This window comes from Felis catus, chromosome X (genome assembly GCF_018350175.1).
Source record: "Felis catus isolate Fca126 chromosome X, F.catus_Fca126_mat1.0, whole genome shotgun sequence".
Classification (NCBI taxonomy): Eukaryota; Metazoa; Chordata; class Mammalia; order Carnivora; family Felidae; genus Felis; species Felis catus.
Genome location: NC_058386.1, coordinates 38548136 through 38567439, shown reverse-complemented (window position 1 = coordinate 38567439; position 19304 = coordinate 38548136). Strand labels below are relative to the sequence as shown.

Below are 19304 nucleotides of genomic sequence, written 5' to 3'. Positions count from 1 at the left end.
TTGATGAAGAGGCCTGCTTTGGAACAGGGAGAGCCGCCATCTTTGAAGCCATGCTAAGAGCTGAGGTATCAGTGAGGACCCGGGAAAATGGCGCCCTGTGCCGGAGCCCCATCCTTGTTAACGAGACGAGGCCCAGAAAGTAACTTACAGCAGAGGTTCTAAACTGGTAGCCCGCAGGCCAAGTCTTCCACAATCTGGGGATGGCTCTCCAGGGTTTTTAAAATGTAAGTGCTTTTATTCGAGCCACAGTCTTCGGCTCTCCACAGCCCTCGGCCCTGGCTGTTGTTTTTCACCTTCCCGCTTCACACCCTTTACCTGCTCTCCCCTGCTCCCTATTGTTTCTGGATTTTCAGTCCCTGACTTGGAAGGAAAAGTAAAGGCAAGGTCTTGCCAGAACCTCAGTATCCATAACTGAGAAACAAACCCAGGCAATGTAACTTCCAGAGGCTAGCACTTGCGAGGTGTGAGGTAGAAGTGGTTTACCAGAGCGTCTAGGAATGTGGAAGAAAATTCTTTGCAGCCACATCAGCAAGTACTTTTTCTTACTCCGGAAGGCGGATGCCAGAGTGAGAGGTGCCACGTTTGGGGAAAGTGCTTTTGGGCTATCAGCTGCGCGTAGAGTTCCGATTTTGTGTTGAGATGGTCACACAATGGGCAACCTGTTTCAACATGCTGGAAGGCACTTTCTAGTCAATACTGATGGTGGGGTGCTGGTGGTAGGGGAAGGCTCTGGATCCACTACTTTCTATTTTAAAAGAAAGAAATGCCACATAATTAACATTTTTTGTAAAATGGAACACAGAAGAGAAAATACAGTGAAAGAACACAAAGCTTCACGGAAAAGCTGCTATACTTGAGTTTTTCAAACACTATGATTTCAACAGGGTCTTTAATGAAAATTAAAATAGTTGAGGGGCGCCTGGGTGGCTCAGTCGGTTAAGCGTCTGACTTCGGCTCGGGTCACGATCTCATTATTCGTGAGTTCGAGCCTCACACAGGGGGCCCTGTGCCGACAGTGCAGATCTCTTTGGGATTCTCTCTTTTTCTGTCTCTCCCCCACTTGCGTGCACACTCTCTCTCTCTCAAAATAAATAACACTTAAAACCCTAACACCATGCTACCCAAATTCACTCGTCTGGTTGTCCCTTGGCTAACTTACAACACCAGAGAGGTGGCTGCCCACTTCCCCCATTTTCTGGGACTCTAGCTGTGGTGCTGCCCCCAGGCTTTCCAGATTCCTGGACTTCCCTTCTCTCCTTGGCCTGCCTTCTCCTGGGCAGTCCGACTGCACCGCATGTAGGACTAGAAGAAAGAAGGAACCTTCTGTCTCCTCTCTTGGTAAGATGCTGTCTTTTTCCTTCTCCATGTTCCACTTTTCAATAACTCAGCTGAACCAAGGACACTTCCTGCCTCCCAAGGAAGCCCTCTTGCCAGATCCATTACAGTCACTGTCCTCCCATCCCCATGGTGCCTCTCTTGTTAAGCTTGGTTCTCTTCTAGAAGCAAGTCCTGCTTAGACATCAACCCATTGATAACATGCAGCCTAAGGAAGACAGTGGTGTGGTTGAGAATGTTTGATTTGTTGAGGGAAGAGGGGAGGATTCTGTGACAAAACTACCACCACTTGTGGTCGCACCGAGTGAACTAATTGCTTTAGGTAATATTTCCCAAAATATGTCAGGAGACATTTCTTCCCTTCTCTAAAATCCCTTCCACCCCGTTCCCCAATAAATTATAAAGATGAGCATGTAGTACATTAAAATCTCTGACAAGTTCAGCTGAACAGAAATTGGCTTAACTTTGTGTGTGTGTGTGTGTGTGTGTGTGTGTGTGTATTCATTTTTATTTTATTTTATAACAGCTTGGTAGCATATTACTAACAACCATTACTACTTGTTACTAACAACCAATTATTGATATAGAAAAGGTCAGCAAACGTTTCAACATTTGTACTTGAACAATATTTCACTCACCTTTAAGTTGGGCAAACCTTCAGTATTTTGCAATTGAAAATATAAGGGCGCCTGGGTGGCTCAGCTGGTTGAGTGTCTGACTCATGATTTCGGCTCCGGTCATGATCTCACAGCTGGTGGGATCGAGCCCTGCATCGGGCTGTGAGCTGACAGTGTGGAGTTGGCTTGGGATTCTCTCTCTCTCCCTCTCTGCTCCTCCTCTCACTGATACACATGGTCTCTCTCTCTCTCTCTCTCCAAATAAACATTATATATCTGTATCTATATATCTATCTATATCTATATCTATATCTATATCTATATCTATATCTATAGATAGATAGATCGATTGATCTGGAGTGCCTGGGTGGTTCAGTCACTTAAGCCTCTAACTCTTGATTTCAGCTCAGGCCATGATCTCACAGTTGTGAGATCGAGCCTCACATCGAGCTTGCACTGGGAATAGAGACTGCTTAAGATTCTCCCTCCTTCCCCCTTCCCCTCTGCCCCTCCCCCACTTGCACTGTCTCTAAAAAATATATATTATATATATTCTAATATATAATTATATAATATATACATATTCTAAGAAAATCCACACATTTCAAATTTTTTTAATGTTTATTTTTGACGGAGAGAGAGACAGAGTGTGAGCAGGGGAGGGGCAGAGAGAGAGGGAGACACAGAATCCGAAGCAGGCTCCAGACTCCGAGCTGTCCGCCCAGAGCCCGACGCGGGCCTCGAACTCATGAACCGTGAGATCATGACCTGAGCCGAAGTCGGCCGCTCAACCGACTGAGCCACCCAGGCGCCCCTAAATCCACACATTTTAAATTACAAATAACCATCTCCATAATTTTGATTTCATGGACAATTTTTTTTAAAAAATTGAGATGTAATTAACATATATTAGCTTCAGGTGTATGACCTAACGACTCACTATTTGTATATATTACAAAATGATCACCACAACAAGTGTAGTTAACATCCATCACATATAATTACCAAAACTTTGTTCTTGTGATGAGAACTTTTAAGATCTACTCTCTTAGCAAGTTTCAACTATTAATACAGTATTAGTGACTAGAATCACTATGCTGTACATTACATTCCCATTATTTATTTATTTTATGACTGAAAGTTTGCTCCTTTTGACTACTCACTTTAACTTTTTTTCCAGAATTTTCTGATTACGAAAATTTTCAGAGAATTATACAGTTAAGACTCATGTACCAACCATCTAGATTCTGTAATTAACATTTTTGCTATATTTGCTTTATTCCATTGTACCCATCTATCCATCTCTCGTCCATCTATCAATCCCTCATATTTTCTGATGTATTTTAGAGTAAGTCACAGGCATCGGGACCTTTTGTCCCAAAGACCTCAGCACACCTATCCTTAACCAGCTTTGTTCACAAATTTGCCCAGCGGCGTTGCTAATCTTCTCTGTATTATTCCCATGTTAGTATATGTGCCTGCCAAAGTGAGCACAAGCCAGCTTCGTTTCAATCAGCACTTCCTTGTCCCACAAAAATCAGCGTTCTTTTACTAACACCTATTGATGTCACCCAAATTTCATGTGGCACGGGGCAGTCTTTGGACTAGATGCTTTGGGGGTTATGAAATCTCAGCTTTATTTAAAAGCATTGTCCTGTCTCATTTAGATTGTCACAGAATGGGAGGGGCCAAAATTAATCACAGATGAAGAAAGTGAGGCCCTGAAGGTCAGGGCCTCCAAGGTCAAGTAGCCAGACTGTGGCCTATTAGCTATAGAGCTTTTTCCACAAAATGGCAGTGTTCTGCCCTTGTCCTTGAATCCGGCGACATTTTCCTTCTACTCTGGTCTTTGCACACTGTTGACTGCCTTGGGCTTTGGCTCACAGAAGTGTTTCAGGGGAGGACAAAGTAAAGCTCCTGGGCCGAGCTCCACACTAGGCTCCCAGAAGATGGAGGGAGGGGCAGACTTTGGCATAGATGAATGAGTCCTTTGTAATTTCATTTCTTCTGGTTACTTGTTACATCTCACCCAGATTTCTTTTCCTTGGCTGTGCCCACATTTTATCCTCTCCTTCCAGAATTCCTAAAATTCGTCATTTCATTTTTGGTGAAAAAAGATGTTTACATGGAGAAATATTCAAGGCAATCTACAGCAGGCCTCTGGCCCTCTTCAGGGCATTTGTAACACCCCAGCTCTTTCAGAGACTAAGATCTAGGGTGTGTGTGAGCCTAAGGGGGAATGATAGCGCTCCAATTTTATATCCTACCTGAAAAAATGTTTGTGATTCTAAAACTCATGCTGGGATTCCATAAGAGGGCCTGTGTCACAGCAATGAGGTATTTCATCCTCAAAGTACAGTCGAGGAAACTATCATGGCATCCTATGATTACCATCCTATGATACTTCCAAAACAGGGTTTTTTAGTATTTAATTTCTCTCCTAATGATTGGATGTATCTCAGGAAAATTGCTCTTCGACCGATGTCTAGGATTTCTAGTAGTAATTATTATTTCTATAGCACTAATCTTTTCAACATTTGAGGCTAAGCAAATTTAACTCTTTGTTTTCTGCTAATGTCTTCTTCATCTGAGAATTATGTTCTTGGTAATAATGATTGTTGGGATCCCAGTTCTTATAACCTATTTTTTAAAGTTTATTTATTTATTTTGAGAGAGCGAGAGAGCCAGGGAGGGGCAAAGAGAGAGGGAGAGAGAGAATCCCAAGCAGTCTCAGTGTTGTCAGTGTAGAACCTGGCACGGGGCTCGATCTCACTAACTGTGAGATCATGACCTGAGCCGAGATCAAGAGCCTGACGCTTAACTGACTGAGCCACCCAGATACCCCACCAACTATTATAACGTAGTCAAGATTCCATAATTATTGACTGGTTACTAGTGATTGATCGATTGATTTGAATTCCAGTATAATTAATATATGGGGTTCTGTTAGTTTCAGATGTACCTTATCATGATTGAACAATTCTGCACATGACTCGGTGCTCATCACATAAATGTACTCTTTGTCTCCTTATTTATACACATTCCATGGAATTTCCAAAAGGATTTGAGGCCAGTGAATGAAACATTTATTTTTCTATAACAAGTTTGTGTGTTACATTCTTCATTTAAAGAAACTGCGACAAAGCTGTAACTTCTGGGTTTGCATTGTTTTTTTCATGGGACTCCATACTGAGGTAACGTGAAAATAAAGTTTGTCTGCCCCAATTACAATATTACAAAAGCTCTCCCACTCTTTTCCAACAACAAAGGGTAAAAGCAAAAACTTGGTTCTGAAATAAGACTTACTGTGATTGCTGACATTTTAGGAAATTGTAATCATTTATATATATATAAAGCATGATGAAGAAACCATTTTTATGGCTTTAGACATATTCTCAAAAGCCCTGGAAGCAATCTTATTCTAGTATCATCTGGAGAAAGGTTTCTATGGCAACTCAGGAATGCTTGGTGTCTTTTATCCTTTTCAAGAGCATAAATCATCCTATGGTCCGAGGCTTCGGTAAAGGTCTCTTTTATTTTATAAACTATTGCCATTTGTTTTTCTGATATGTTTTGACGGTCTTAGGGAAAACAGAGCAAAGGGCTTCCAAGAAAGCTTGGAATCTGTTTCGCATTTGCAAGCAAGACGTGAATAGCTTAAATCTAGACTTTGCGTCTTAGTGACTTTCGGTAGCTTGGTCTCTCTTTTCCAAAAAGTGGCGAGTGGTGCATTGTCAGGAAAGACGAGTCGGTCTGTACTTACGGAGAAGGAGCTATTTGGCCAAAGCACTTCTTAAGGAACAGTTCAGTGGAGGTGACCTTGAGGGCACTGCATTGATCTAGAAGCTTTCAGATCGTCCTGTAATGATAGGGTCTCAGGGCTTTGGGCATGGCAAGCTGCAGGTGATTTTTATCCATGTAGCCTTTCCAAGAAAACTAATAAAGATAGATTCTAATTTTAAAATTTGGCATCCCTAGAGAAATTTTTAAACATACGCCATGTTAAAAAAAAAAACAAAACAGAATTTTTTAAACATAGGCCCTGTATGTTATAGGAAGTAGTGGGACTGGTGAGAAATACCTCGGGCCGAGAAACAGAACTGGATTTTAGATCTACCTCTGCCGTAGCTGGTTGTATGAGGCTGAGCAAAAAATAGGAACAATAATGCCGGCCTCACAGGTCATTGTTAAGGACTGGATGGGCGTGAATACAGAAATCTGCAATGCTGTACAAATGTAAGGTGGTTAATATTATCAGTTGGCTGGCTTTCTTTCCAGCTCCTTCCCTTTGAAAAAGTCCAAGGTGTCCTTTACCATTTCCAGTGTCACCAGAGCAAATCAGTTTCAGCGTGTGCAAATATTTTGGTGTCTTATACCATATTAAATACACCCTGTTTACACAGATGCCATCGCCGCCATTTATTTGTTTGTTTGTTTATTTATTTATTTATTTATTTATTTATTGCCTAAGTAATTAAATGTCATCTTTGCGGAAGGGTAGTAAATGAATCCATTCAACAATCACGTAAGGGCCAACCGTGTACTGGCACGGGGGAGACAAAGAACAGATAATTAAATTCTTATCATTCAGGAAATAAGTTTTCTGAGTTTCAAGGCCACAGCGCAGTCTCTTCAGGCAGTGCCCTGCACAAGCTCGCCCGGCTGATGCAGTCAAAGAGGGGATGCGATCCAGCCCCCATTTTGCCGGCCCAAGCCACTTGGACCAGTGGGTGCTGCATTTCACCCGAAAGGAGGGACGCCATTTTGAAATTTACCTGCCAGGCGCGTGCCTCTTCTTGTAATTTACACAAAGGCATGGAATGTGCTGGCAGTGGCCTGTGATGTTTAATGGAAGGCTTTCAGTGTTTCACGGTTTAGTATGAGGAAGGCTGCTGGGCATGTTTGTTATCTGAAGTCAGAGCGCCTGCGTTTGAATGTTGACTCAGTCCCTTGGTAGCTGTGAGACCTCGGGCATGTTACTGGGCCTCTCTGTGCTTCACTTTCTACATCTACCCACTTCATAGAGTTGAGAGGATAAACAAATTCTTACATGTAAAACACTTAGAGTAGAAGCTGGCATACACTCAGTGCTCAAAATGTTGGCTGTTTTGTGGTATCTTTACCTGCGTCTCTGTGTTGAAAAGTTCAGCAATTAACAACTGAATTCCACCTACAAATACCATTTTCCTTTAATGAATTTATTTCACAAAGGGGATATTTTTCTCCTTAACCCAGACCTTTTGTGTGTGTGTGTGTGTGTGTGTGTGTGTGTGTGTGTGTATTTGCGTAAATAGCTAAAAGGCATTCTCTTTAGAGACATTAAAGAATCTCACTTCTTTGATCCGAAGGTCACTTGGTTGTTTCCAGAATTTTCTCATAAAGCCTTTTCTTTGTTGGAAGTGACAGAGGTATTGAAGGCTATTTTCATATTTTTGCCTTTCATCCCTCCTGGGGAAATGCTTGTATCTTTTACCAAGGTTATAAGGTTAGAGATGCTTTGAGGTACAGTGAATTTTTTTGTCAATTTTGGTTAGCGTGATACTTTTTTTGGTGGGGGAGTGCCTTTAAACTGAGAAAAAGTCCTCCCGTGGTATTGAAGTATTGATGTTTCATAATGTTTTCAAAACAATTAACTTTGCATTTTATTAATAAACATTTTTTAAATGTTTATGTCTTATTTATTTTGAAAGCGAGAGAGAGAGCATGCACACGAGCAGGGGGGAGGGCAGAGAGAGAGGGAGAGAGAGAATCCCAAGCAGGCTCTGCACTGTCAGCACAGAGCCTGATGGGGGGCTCGAACTCACGAACCGTGAGATCATGACCTGAGCTGAAATCAAGAGTCAGATGCTTAACCAACTAAGCCACCCAGGCGCCCCAATTAACATTGTTTTAAAACTCTGAAAAAGTTTTGTGAAGTGTCAGGTTTTGATACGAAGGACGTGAGCCAGATTGACAAAGCAAAGCATGGGGCAAGAGGTGATTGTGATTTTTCTCTTCCCTCTGCATCCTAACCCCTTCTCTGCTCCTAAAACGCCTTGAAGCACCCCTTCTGTTACCAGCACTGCGTATCTTACCATCTCCTCACATCATCCAACTTCTGGGTTGTTTTTCCGTGACACATAAAAAACCTGGAAGCATTGAATGCTAATAATGCTGCACACCACTGATATTTAGATATTTAAAATCATTTGCACGCCTAATCCAAACCGAAGTATGCAAATGGTCGAGGCAGTCATCACTTTGGTGAAACCTTTTACAAGTAAACTACCTGAGAAGAAAGACACAGTGTTTTTATAATTTCATGGAATTAGGCATCCGTCCATCATTGTGCTGTGCTATTCGTCGTTCATCCAAGGAAGCCTCTTTGAGCCCAAACACCGTGGACTCTGCACCATCTGGAGTCTACAAATGAGATGATCTTATCAGGAGCCTGTGCAAGGCACAGAGGAGCTGCTGCTGAATATGCCAGCGATAATCCGTTTGTGAAATATTAATTGATACTGCGCATTAAGTTCTGGTTTAATTAACTTTTTAAAAGCACAAAGCAGGGGCGCCTGGGTGGCGCAGTCAGTTAAGCGTCCGACTTCAGCCAGGTCACGATCTCGTGGTCCGGGAGTTCGAGCCCCGCGTCAGGCTCTGGGCTGATGGCTCAGAGCCTGGAGCCTGTTTCCAATTCTGTGTCTCCCTCTCTCTCTGCCCCTCCCCCATTCATGCTCTGTCTCTCTCTGTCCCAAAAATAAATAAAAAAAACGTTGAAAAAAAATTAAAAAAAAAATAAATAAAAGCACAAAGCAGGGGTGCCTGCCTGGGTGGCTCAGCCGGTTAAGCGTCGGACTTCGGCTTGGGTCATGATCTCACAGTCTGTGGGTTCAAGCCCTGCGTCGGGCTCTGTGCTGACAGCTCGGAGCCTGGAGCCTGCTTCGGATTTTGTGTCTCCCTCTCTCTCTGCCCCTCCCTGGCTCATGCTCTCTCTTTCTCTGTCTCTCAAAAATAAACATTAAAAAAAATTAAAAAAAAAAAAAAAGAAGTACTCCCAGGGACTCCTCCCTGATGACTGGGGAAAGGACTGATAGTTTAGCCGATGGAAGAATTAATAAGCCAAGCAATGAACTCTACAGAGCTGTGCAGCCTACGACAGGACTCTTTCTCAAGAGTTCATGTCTCTGCCGATTTGGGGGAACTTGAAGCGCATTTTGCCATAGAACAAAAATATGAGGGATGGTGCATTCTCTGGGAGGTCTGGGGATTTTAAAATGCAATACTAGGGGCAAAAAAGAAAAAAAAAAAAGCCCAAATCAGAAAGTAGCAGAAATATATTTGCCCTAAGACACCAGACAGTGGCATGGGCGCTGTTTAAACACTTAAGCAATCATTTCCTGACACGTTAAAAAACTACAGCAGTTTCTTTTTCAACAGAAAATAACAGGCACTGTCATAAAACACAGCATTTGTTTTATTCCGTGTGAGGCACTTTATAAGCAAAGCTCATCTGATCTTCACAGCGCTGAAAAAAAATTTTTTTTAAGAAAAAAATGGAGGTTTAAAGACATTCACTGACTTGCCGTTGATTACACAATCAGTAAACAGCAGCGTCAGAGTTCAGCCCCAAACCTGAACTCTTAACTACTATCCTTGAACCAAAGAGGAATAATGAAAAATACAGTAACTCCATTACAGTGAGTCACATGAAATATCTTAAAGCATTCCGCTCTCCATCTAAATATAAGAATCTTAAAGTGCCAGTTTTTCTTATACATGGATATTTAACTTTTGTAACCCATTTAAGAGCGAGCTTATAATTGCTTTGTACTTTTAATTTTTTCAGCGTTTATTTATTTATTGAGAGAAAGACAGAGCGTGAGCTGGGGAGTGGCGGAGAGAGACACAGAATCCGAAGCAGGTTCCAGGCTCCGAGCTGTCAGCACAGAGCCTGACGCAGGGCTTGAACTCACAGACCATGAGATCATGACCTGAGCCAAAGTGGGATGCTTAACCGACTGAGAGCCACCCAGGCGCCCCCTGGAGAGCTACTTCCTAGTCTTAATCGCCTCCTGACCAGACTCCCAAATCCTCCGTTTCTTAAGTCTTCTGAAATTCCCTTTTCCTAAACCACAGTGACTTCTTTAAGCCACCCATAATCGGACCAATTATTTTCCAAATCCATTTTTGCCACTTGATGTCCGACAAGCAATTGAACACCCCCGCACTCCCCCCACGGTGAATATTAAGCAAATTGTGAGGCATTTCCAACCACATACCCTCCTATTGCCCTGTTTACAGATATGTTTGTAAGTTTCTGGGTATGACTTTTTAAGGCACACAAGCACAGAGAACTGTCTATTGAATGGTTTGATAAGACCCTGGCTTGTTTTAATAACTGTTCGTGTTTAGCATCAGATACTGTTGGGTAACTGCACAGACCAAAAGACAGTGCCTTTTGTGGAACAGAAAATGCTAGCATGTGTGAGCGATGTTGTATTTCATTCTGAACCCTTTTGTTTAAGCCCGGGCGTGCTCAGCGGGTCTGTCTGAATTCCCTGATAACAGCGGTTACTATGGCTGCGTGTTATTTCATATTTCATTTGCTGAACTGATGCTTGATAAGAGAAATGGCATTGAATCGTCTGCAATTTTGAAATTGCGTTCTATCTAAATAGAAATGTTTTCTCCTTTTTTTTCCTCATGGAGGTCGAATTAGCACTGGGGTTAAAAATCCAAGCCTTGTATTTCTAAATGAGGGTGTGCAATCCCGTATGCACTGCGTGGGTGGTTGGGGACTTTGGGACCCTAACTCTGCCACCAGCTGAAAGCCTCCTGCCTCCAAGGACAGGGCATGGAAGACAGATTAACTCCAATAATGAAATGTCAGATCAGATCAGCCTTTTTTTCTAAAAAAAAAATGGGTTTCCTCTTTTAGGGTAGCTGATAGACAATGAACAGAGCCCCGACTTTTCTTTATGGCTTTAACGGGTGGGCTCATATTTTATGTTTTATGGATTCTTATCGGACCACAAGATACAAGTGTGTTTTAAAAATGTGTTGATCCAAATAAAGTAAAAAATATCTTTTGAAATGTAATTTCCCCCCGGCGCAGAAATGGAAAGATGCCATCTCTGGAGACGATGGCCGGGAGGCTCCGTGGAAAACAGTGCGTGTGGTTATGAATCCTGACCCGGGAGTGAAACTGCCTGGCTTGGCTTTGCTGGCTCGACGTGAGACCTTGTGTGTTTCAGTGTCCTCGGCCATAAAATGGAAAGATCAACAGTGCCTTTTCTCAATGGGTTTTTGTGAGAATTCACTGAATTAATATATAAAAACACTTAGAACAGGGTCTCAAATGGTAGGGAGTATGATATGAGTATTAGCTCTTTTTATAGGCATCTCTCTCTCTCTCTCTCTCTCTCTCTTTTACTTTGCACCCAGTGGGGTCTAAAAATCCCAGAACTATTATTTTTGAAAGACAAGATAGAAGCCAGTTTCATTTCTCTGTAATGCACAGCGTCTTGGCATTTCCTCGATTTTGTTTGTTCTCACAAAGCAAACGATTAAGGTAATTAGAACTGAGGAAATTCAGTCATCATGGTAAGGGCTCCAGAGCTCTCCTGTCTGTGAAAGATCTTACTGAGCTATGTAAGGTGGTTTTAAAGATGCACGATTTTAAGGTCTCCGAGGTCAAAAACTACACCTACGGAGGCCTGGGTGGCTCAGCCGGTTGTGTGTCCGACTCTTGATTTTGGCTCAGGTCATGATCCCGGGGTCATGGGATCGAGCCCCTCAGAGGGGCTGCTTCGGATTCTCTCTCTCTTCCTCTGCCCCTCTCCGCCACTTGCTGTCTGTCTGTCTGTCTCTGTCTTTCTAAAATTAAAATTAAAAGAAAAAAAAAGAAGTAAGTCAATGGCTACATTTGGTCTGGTGTTGACTGGGGCTTGTGCATTTAAGTGTGGCCTTGTGTTTCCGTTTGTACTGTCAGACATTTTGATACAGTGACCGAGGATGTTTTTAAGATTTGAGACGTTTACCAAAAACGAAATCCCTTTTGTTCTTGCTAGAAAAGACCAGTTGGTTTCCCATTCTTGGAATCTGGGCCTCTGTTGAGAAACCCCAGCCACCTGTAAGGTGCACGTAACGGTAGGCCATGTGTGTGAGCCGTCGTGGGCTTTTCTCATCGACGTTAACATGAGGCGCTTACCCGGAATCCCTGTGAGGTCTTTGATGGTGATTGTATTTCCTCCCAGGTATGGCGGCAGCCAAGCTTCTGCATGACTCTGGCCTGAATGTGGTTGTTCTGGAAGCCCGGGAGCGAGTAGGAGGCAGGACTTACACCATCAGGGTAAGTAAGACATTAAGGATGGGATGGAGAAATGTAGGACAGAAACGGAGTTACTGTGTCTTTTTTTTTTTCCTTTCTAGAAGTCTTGAATTTCATTTGACTCTTACTAAAAGAAACATTCTCCCCAGCCTCTCAATTTGCTACCTTTTCCACATGTGCTTCTGTCTCTTTTCTTACCTCACGATGCCCCATAAATTATTGCACCAATAAGGAGGTGTTTGGAATACATCAGTAAATAAACTAAAGATTCCCGCCTTTGTGAAACTTATGTTATCTTCGGGGACAGAGGGAGCTAGACAACAAAAGAAAACAAGAAACACCTTCTATGGTGTCCCCGGCTGATAGGTATCTGGTTATGCCTGGACATGTTCAGACATAGGGAGCTTTTGTGGTTACTTCTTCTTCAGAGATTGGTCCTTCGTCATTGGAAACCAAGCTGATTTGTAACCATATGGAAAACTTGTTTATGAACATAGGAGAGCAATTTCAAAGGTTCACATTATGGCCAAAATATTCCCTGATGCTATCTTTCAAATGTCTGGATTAACCACAGAAGTGATCATTTCCTTTCTTCGTTTTTCTCTAGCATTAAGTGGCTCAAAATTAGCCTGGAGTACCAAGTAAAGAGAAATGCATCAACGATTCATAGCTTACAAATTCAAGGCACTAGGAAACAAACCATGAGGTGGTATATATTGTGAGTGATGGCATTCAGAAGTTTCCTGCCTATTTAAAATTCAATCCAGGGGCAACTGGGTGGCCCAGTTGGTTAAGCGTCCGACTTCGACTCAGGTCATAATCTCACGGCTCATGAGTTTGAGCCCCATGTCGGGCTCCATGCTGCCAGCCCAGAGCCTGGAGCCTGTTTCCGATTCTCTGTCTCCCTCTCTCTCTGTCCCTCCCCCGTTCATGCTCTGTCTCTCTCCGTCCCAAAAATAAATAAACGTTAAGAAAAAAAATTTAAATTGCAGAATGGTTTAAGGACAGGTAAGTCACATGAATGAAGTACAGTTGAAAATAGAATCTCATTTTCCACGGATACACCTCAAGGTCTGTGAAATACCCATTTGTTGATTTCAGAGCTCTCTTTTTTTTTAATCTAGGAAGAACATTTCCGCCAATATTTATTTCTGTTTTTTTTTTCCCTGGGAAAACAGAACCAAGAGGTTAAATATGTGGACCTCGGAGGATCTTATGTTGGGCCAACTCAGAATCGAATCTTAAGATTAGCCAAGGAGCTGGGATTGGAGACCTACAAAGTGAATGAAGTGGAACGTCTCATCCACCATGTAAAGGTAGGCCTGGGCCAGCCTTTGAAAGGTTTGAAGACTTCTCTATGGGTCTTTCCATATATGAATTCCAGATCCTTCACTCAGAGAATCTACTGTAGTCCTCAATGATGTATGTGTATTTTATAAGTGTATTTTAACCACTGTGAAAATGTTTTCGCTGCCACCAAAGTCGAATTAAGATGAGAATTCTAACCTATTTGGGAAGGTTGTTGACAAAGCAGCATTGCCCATTTGGCAAAAAGTTTCACAAAACCAAGAGAGAAAAAAATGCAGTCGATTTATTAAGTGCCTCTATTTAAATATCTGGGTTCTTTCATGTGATACAAAAACCTGAGTACAGTTTTATAAAGGCTGCCCTAGACTTCATGTTGTAAAGAGTATTTGTAGTATGCCTAACGTAATATTTTGAAATTTGTCATTGTATTCTACATATCATTAAAGGTTACTCTTCTTTGGAGATTTACATAAAAGTGGCTCAAGTCCCAAATTCCATCTATTGTGGGGAGCCTCCATTGATCTCCCCAAAATTTCTGTGAGTTGACTGGGTCTCCCATTCCCATGATCATTTGTGGCTCATGGTTCTTGCTTCCATGATGCCTTTGCTCATTCACGTCTTATGGCCTGTGACTCTTTCTCCTCCCTTCGCTTTATGCCAGCCTGTGTTCAAATTCACCTCCTCATCTTGATTTTCTTCAGACCACCCCAAGCATTTGTGTGCGACACGCTTGACTGAAGTTTTGAGCTCTGGGGCTGGGAGGTTTAATTGCAGAAACAAACAGCTAAGAATCGAATATTGGACATTCTTACTCTAATAAGCTATTAGACCAGTGAGCCCCTGAGGATTTCTTACCGGCCACACTTCTCTGTGCATCCAAGTCACCCACCATGGTGATGTCTCCAGACTCCTCTCATATCTCCCTGATCCTTGTTTTCCCGGCATCGTTGTCTTCGTCCAAAAAGTCACTGTTGTTCTCTGACCAACAGAGTCACCTGTTCTGGGCCCCATCCTGGAGTCCCACAGAAGAACTGTTAGAGGTTTTGAACTTCAGTTTTTCCTCTCTTCCATACTTGCCTTTGTAGGTGGAAGTGAGAATACAGAGACATACTCCTCCGTGGTAGAAATCCTCCCTTTAGAAGACAGAAGAAACTAGCGGTAGGCAGTTTTGATTTATATTCACAATGTTGACACCCTGATATTCTTTGTGAGTGATAATATCAAGAAGGACAAATAACAGACTGTACGTTATGAGTCATTTAATAAAAGAGGAAATAAACATCTACATGCGAGTAAAAGATTTCCTTAATTTTTACATAAATGTTTGGTTGACCTTCAGATTTTGTCTTATAAGCCTTTTTGCCTTGCTTTCCATCTGTGTCCAGCGGAAGAAGGGACACAGGAATTAGAAATGAAAATGTAGCATGGTGATAGTGCGATTTGTTGAGCATCAATCCACAAGCTTAGCGAAGATCTTTCACTGGGTTCCTTGCTTTTATTTTTATTTTTATTTTTTTTTAATGTTTTTTTATTTTTGAGACAGAGAGAGAGCATGAGCAGGGGAGGGGCAGAGAGAGAGGGAAACACAGAATCCGAAGCAGGCTCCAGGCTCTGAGCTGTGAGCACAGAGCCCGATGCGGGGCTCGAACTCACGGACTGTGAGATCATGACCCGAGCCAAAGTCAGATGCTCAACTGACTGAGCCGCCCAGGCGCCCCGGGTTCCTTGCTTTTAAATGCAGGTCATGCTGACTGATTTCTTTGACTTCCCAGAACACTAGGATCTCTTTTAGGTTTTTCCAGACAAAGGAAACGATGCTACAGTGAAATAATTTTTCAGGGCTATGGCCAGACGTGCTGCTTTCTTAGACGATTTCAAATTTTTTTTTTTCAACGTTTATTTATTTTTGGGACAGAGAGAGACAGAGCATGAACGGGGAGGGGCAGAGAGAGAGGGAGACACAGAATCGGAAACAGGCTCCAGGCTCTGAACCATCAGCCCAGAGCCCGACGCGGGGCTCGAACTCACGGACCGTGAGATCGTGACCTGGCTGAAGTCGGACGCTTAACCGACTGCGCCACCCAGGCGCCCCTCTTAGATGATTTCAAATAATCTATGTGCAGCTAAGAAAAAAATACAAATAATTAATCAGTATCCCTGACTTGATACAGGGTAAATCCATATGCCGACAGTGCTCCTTATGAAATTTCAAATAAATGCCATTGCGTTTTAATTATCACAAAAGTACAAATATAATTAGAAAAGGCGGGTAAAGGAAAACAACTTAAAAACCCTTCCATGATCCTATCTAGAGAAAATCGTGCTAAGTATTCTTTGGTTCATAGATTTTCATATTCCTGTATTGCTATTTTCTGACCTCTACTGGAAGAAATGAGAAATATCAGTACACTTAAAAATATTGCATACATATGCATATATGTATATGTATTTGACATACTGACTTACTCTAATTAATTCTCACTGCCAGGACAATTGAAACGCTAATGAGGCTACATGAAGGTCTTTTTCAGTGTTGATAGAGGTGCTAATTTGACCTCCTGTGGTCATATCCAGTGAGGAGCTGCATTATAATACATGATAAAGACCTGATACCTAAGAAGTCCTCCCAAAACTAAATATTTGTCCTCCACCATCACCACCTCCATGTCTCTGCTAGCATGTCATTTTTTTTTTTTTTTTGCTTAATGTTTATATTTATTTTTAAGACAGAGAGAGACAGAGCATGAGCAGGGGAGGGACAGAGACAGAGTGGGAGACACAGAATCCGAAACAGGCTCCAGGCTCTGAGCTGTCAGCACAGAGCCCCACGCGGGGCTCGAACTCATCAACCGCGAGATCATGACCTGAGCCGAAGTCGGATGCTCAATCGACTGGGCCACCCCAGTGCCCCTCATTTTTCTTATTTTTAACCTGTGAAAGCATTTTGGATGGCTACATCCATTTCTGGAATCACTGATAACAACTCTAGTGTTCTATCTCCTACTACATGCCAAAGAATATCGTTCAGAAATTTGTCTCCTCTGTCCTGGTAGGCAGTACTGTAGGCGTTTGGATGTTACTCTCTCTTGCCTATTTCAATAACTACTGTTCCCGAGTGCAAAGTATGGTTCACGCATATATATAGTACATTTGTGCCTTGTTTCATCAGATTTTTTTACATGGACGTTAATGGAAGACAGTTTTATGGGCAGCTTTAATACCATTCGGCTAAGGAATTTGACTATGTTGCAACCAGCAGTTTCAAATTGAAACTGGCGAGGGACACCTGAGTGGCTCAGTCAGTTGAGGGTCTGCCTCTTGATTTCGGCTCAGATCATGATCCCAGGATGGTGGGATGAAACCTTGAGTCGGACTTTGAACTAAGCATGGAACCTGCTTAAGATTCTCTCTCTCTCCCTCTCCCCACTCACGCACTCTCTTTCTCAAAAACAAACAAACAATCAATGAAACAAACAAACATAAAGAAACTGGTGAAATGGAGCTACTCATAAAAGCAGGAGGGTCCAGGGACACCTGGGTGGCTCAGTCGGTTAAGTGTCCAACTCTTGATACTGGCGCGGGTCATGATCTCATGGTTCATGAGTTAGAGCCCCGCATCAGGCTCTGCGCTGGCAGCATGGAGCCTGATTGGGGTTCTCTCTCTCTCCCTCGCTCTCTTCCCCTCCCCCACTTGCATTTTCTCTCTCTCTCTCTCTCTCTTTCTTTCTCTCTGTCCTCTCTCAAAATAAATAAATTAACTTTAAAAAAAAAAAAAAAAAAAAAAGCAGGAGGGTCCAGCATCTCCCAATGGGCTAGCTCTCCAAAGGAAGGGTGTCTTTCTCAAGAAATGATGACTCCCAGTATCACCAGTTCCCTGGCATCTGTGGAAGAAATAGTCTGCTGATAGATGGGGTATGTTCATGCCATGCCCCATAACCAGCATCCACACGCTCTTGGTTTGCTGTGATATGCAGCCTCTGTCCTGTCTGCCTCCGATCTGTAAGAAATGTTTATTACTACTGGGCGGCATTCACTTTTAGTACTATAATAGATCTGTCTTACGTGGCTAAAATGTGGTTTTCTAAAGCCTTGCTCGTGAATAAAAGATGTGATCTCAAGCTATGTTGGGATTTAATTATCAGTGGGAAAAGCGATCACTTCAGCTCATGTCTTTATAATTTAGAAGGTGTTTTCCTGACTTCCAAAATGTGTAACGTGGCGGTTAGTGCTTAACAGTACGGAAATTTTTAATCTGTTTTGCATGCTAATTTCATTTTTTAAATATTTTTTAGTGTTTATTTTTGAGAGAGAGAGAGAGCACAAGCAGGGGAGGGGCAGAGAGAGAGACGGAGACACAGAATCTGAAGCAGGCTCCAGGATCTGACCTGCCAGCACAGAGCCCAACGCGGGGCTTGAACTCACGAACCGTGAGATCATGACCCGAGCTGAAGTTGGCCGCTTAACCTTAGACTGAGCCACCGAGACACCCCTGGTCATGCTAATGTCTGCTAGTACAGTTTAGAAGGCAGCTGTTTAGATACCTTGAAAGCGACTTGTAAAACTTGTTCCCTTTTGGGGACTATCTCATAATTAAAAAAAAAAAAGGCAAAAAATAAAAACTTAAGAAGGATCTTCACGATATTTTGATTTATACCCCTTTCTCTCATTGTGTGTGTGTGTGTGTGTGTGTGTTTGCGTGCGTGCGTGTGTGGTGGTTCTCATTCATCTTTTTGTTCTCTTGGGCTCGTCTCTCAAAGAAAGTGGAGAAAAGTCTCGTACAATTTAGGCTGTCGGCAAATACAGTTTCTCTGTTTCAGAAACTTCTGTAAGTCTGAACTTTGGAACCAGAGTCTAGTCAAACATGAAACTGTTTTAGCCCAACTCCACACTGATAATCCTTTCCAAACCTCAGCCATCTGGAGAAACTGAGGTGGGTGGGGGGGGGAAGATCGTCTGGTCTTAGTCTGCTTCCCAGCAGGCAGAAGCCAAGCTCATTGTTAACGTCCCTTGTGTGTATGTCTGGGGTCAGCCTCAGTGCTCGAGGCCTGCGAATGAGACCCCTCTCAAATATATTGCACCATTTGGCTCAGCACCTGTTTATTGGGAACCCGGAAATCCACTGGAAAATACCACGCGCAAGAAGCACATAAAAGACAGAGAACGGAGACTGGATCTCTATCAACAAGACCTGTTATGTGAATTTCTCCAAAGAGATCACAGGTGCTGAAATGCCTATCCGTTTTGGGGAACATCAACAGAAGGAGAGCCCAGGGGCCCCTGGGTGGCTCAGTCGGTTAAGCTTCTGATTCTTGATATTGGCTCAGGTCATGATCTCACCGTTCATGGGATCGAGACCCATGCCGGGCTCTGCACTGACAGCGCGGAGCCTGCTTGGGATTCTCTGTCTTCTCTCTCTGCCCCTCCCCCACTCCTCCCTCCCTCCCTCCCTCTCTTCTCTCTCTCACGCAAAATAAATAACTCAACTTTAAAAAAAGAATGAGGGGCGCCTGGGTGGCTCAGTCGGTTGAGCGTCTGACTTCGGCTCAGGTCATGATCTCACGGTCCGTGAGTTCGAGCCCTGCGTCGGGCTCTGTGCTGACAGCCCGGAGCCTGGAGCCTGCTTCGGATTCTGTGTGTGTGTGTCTCTCTCTCTGCCCCTCACCCACTGATTCTCTCTGTCTCTCTCTCTGTCTCTCTGTCAAAAATAAATAAACATTGAAAAAAAATTTTTAATA

At 42.9% G+C, this 19304-nt stretch overlaps 1 protein-coding gene across 1 annotated transcript in view; it reads left to right on the top strand.

Annotated features, from left to right (window-relative positions):
* MAOB (monoamine oxidase B) overlaps positions 1-19304 on the top strand; it is a 111743-nt gene that overhangs the window by 31811 nt on the left and 60628 nt on the right. The window contains exons 2-3 of the mRNA XM_023248804.2: positions 12188-12282; positions 13440-13577. Coding sequence (XP_023104572.1) covers positions 12188-12282; positions 13440-13577 — 233 coding nt within the window. The remainder of the gene's footprint in view (positions 1-12187; positions 12283-13439; positions 13578-19304) is intronic.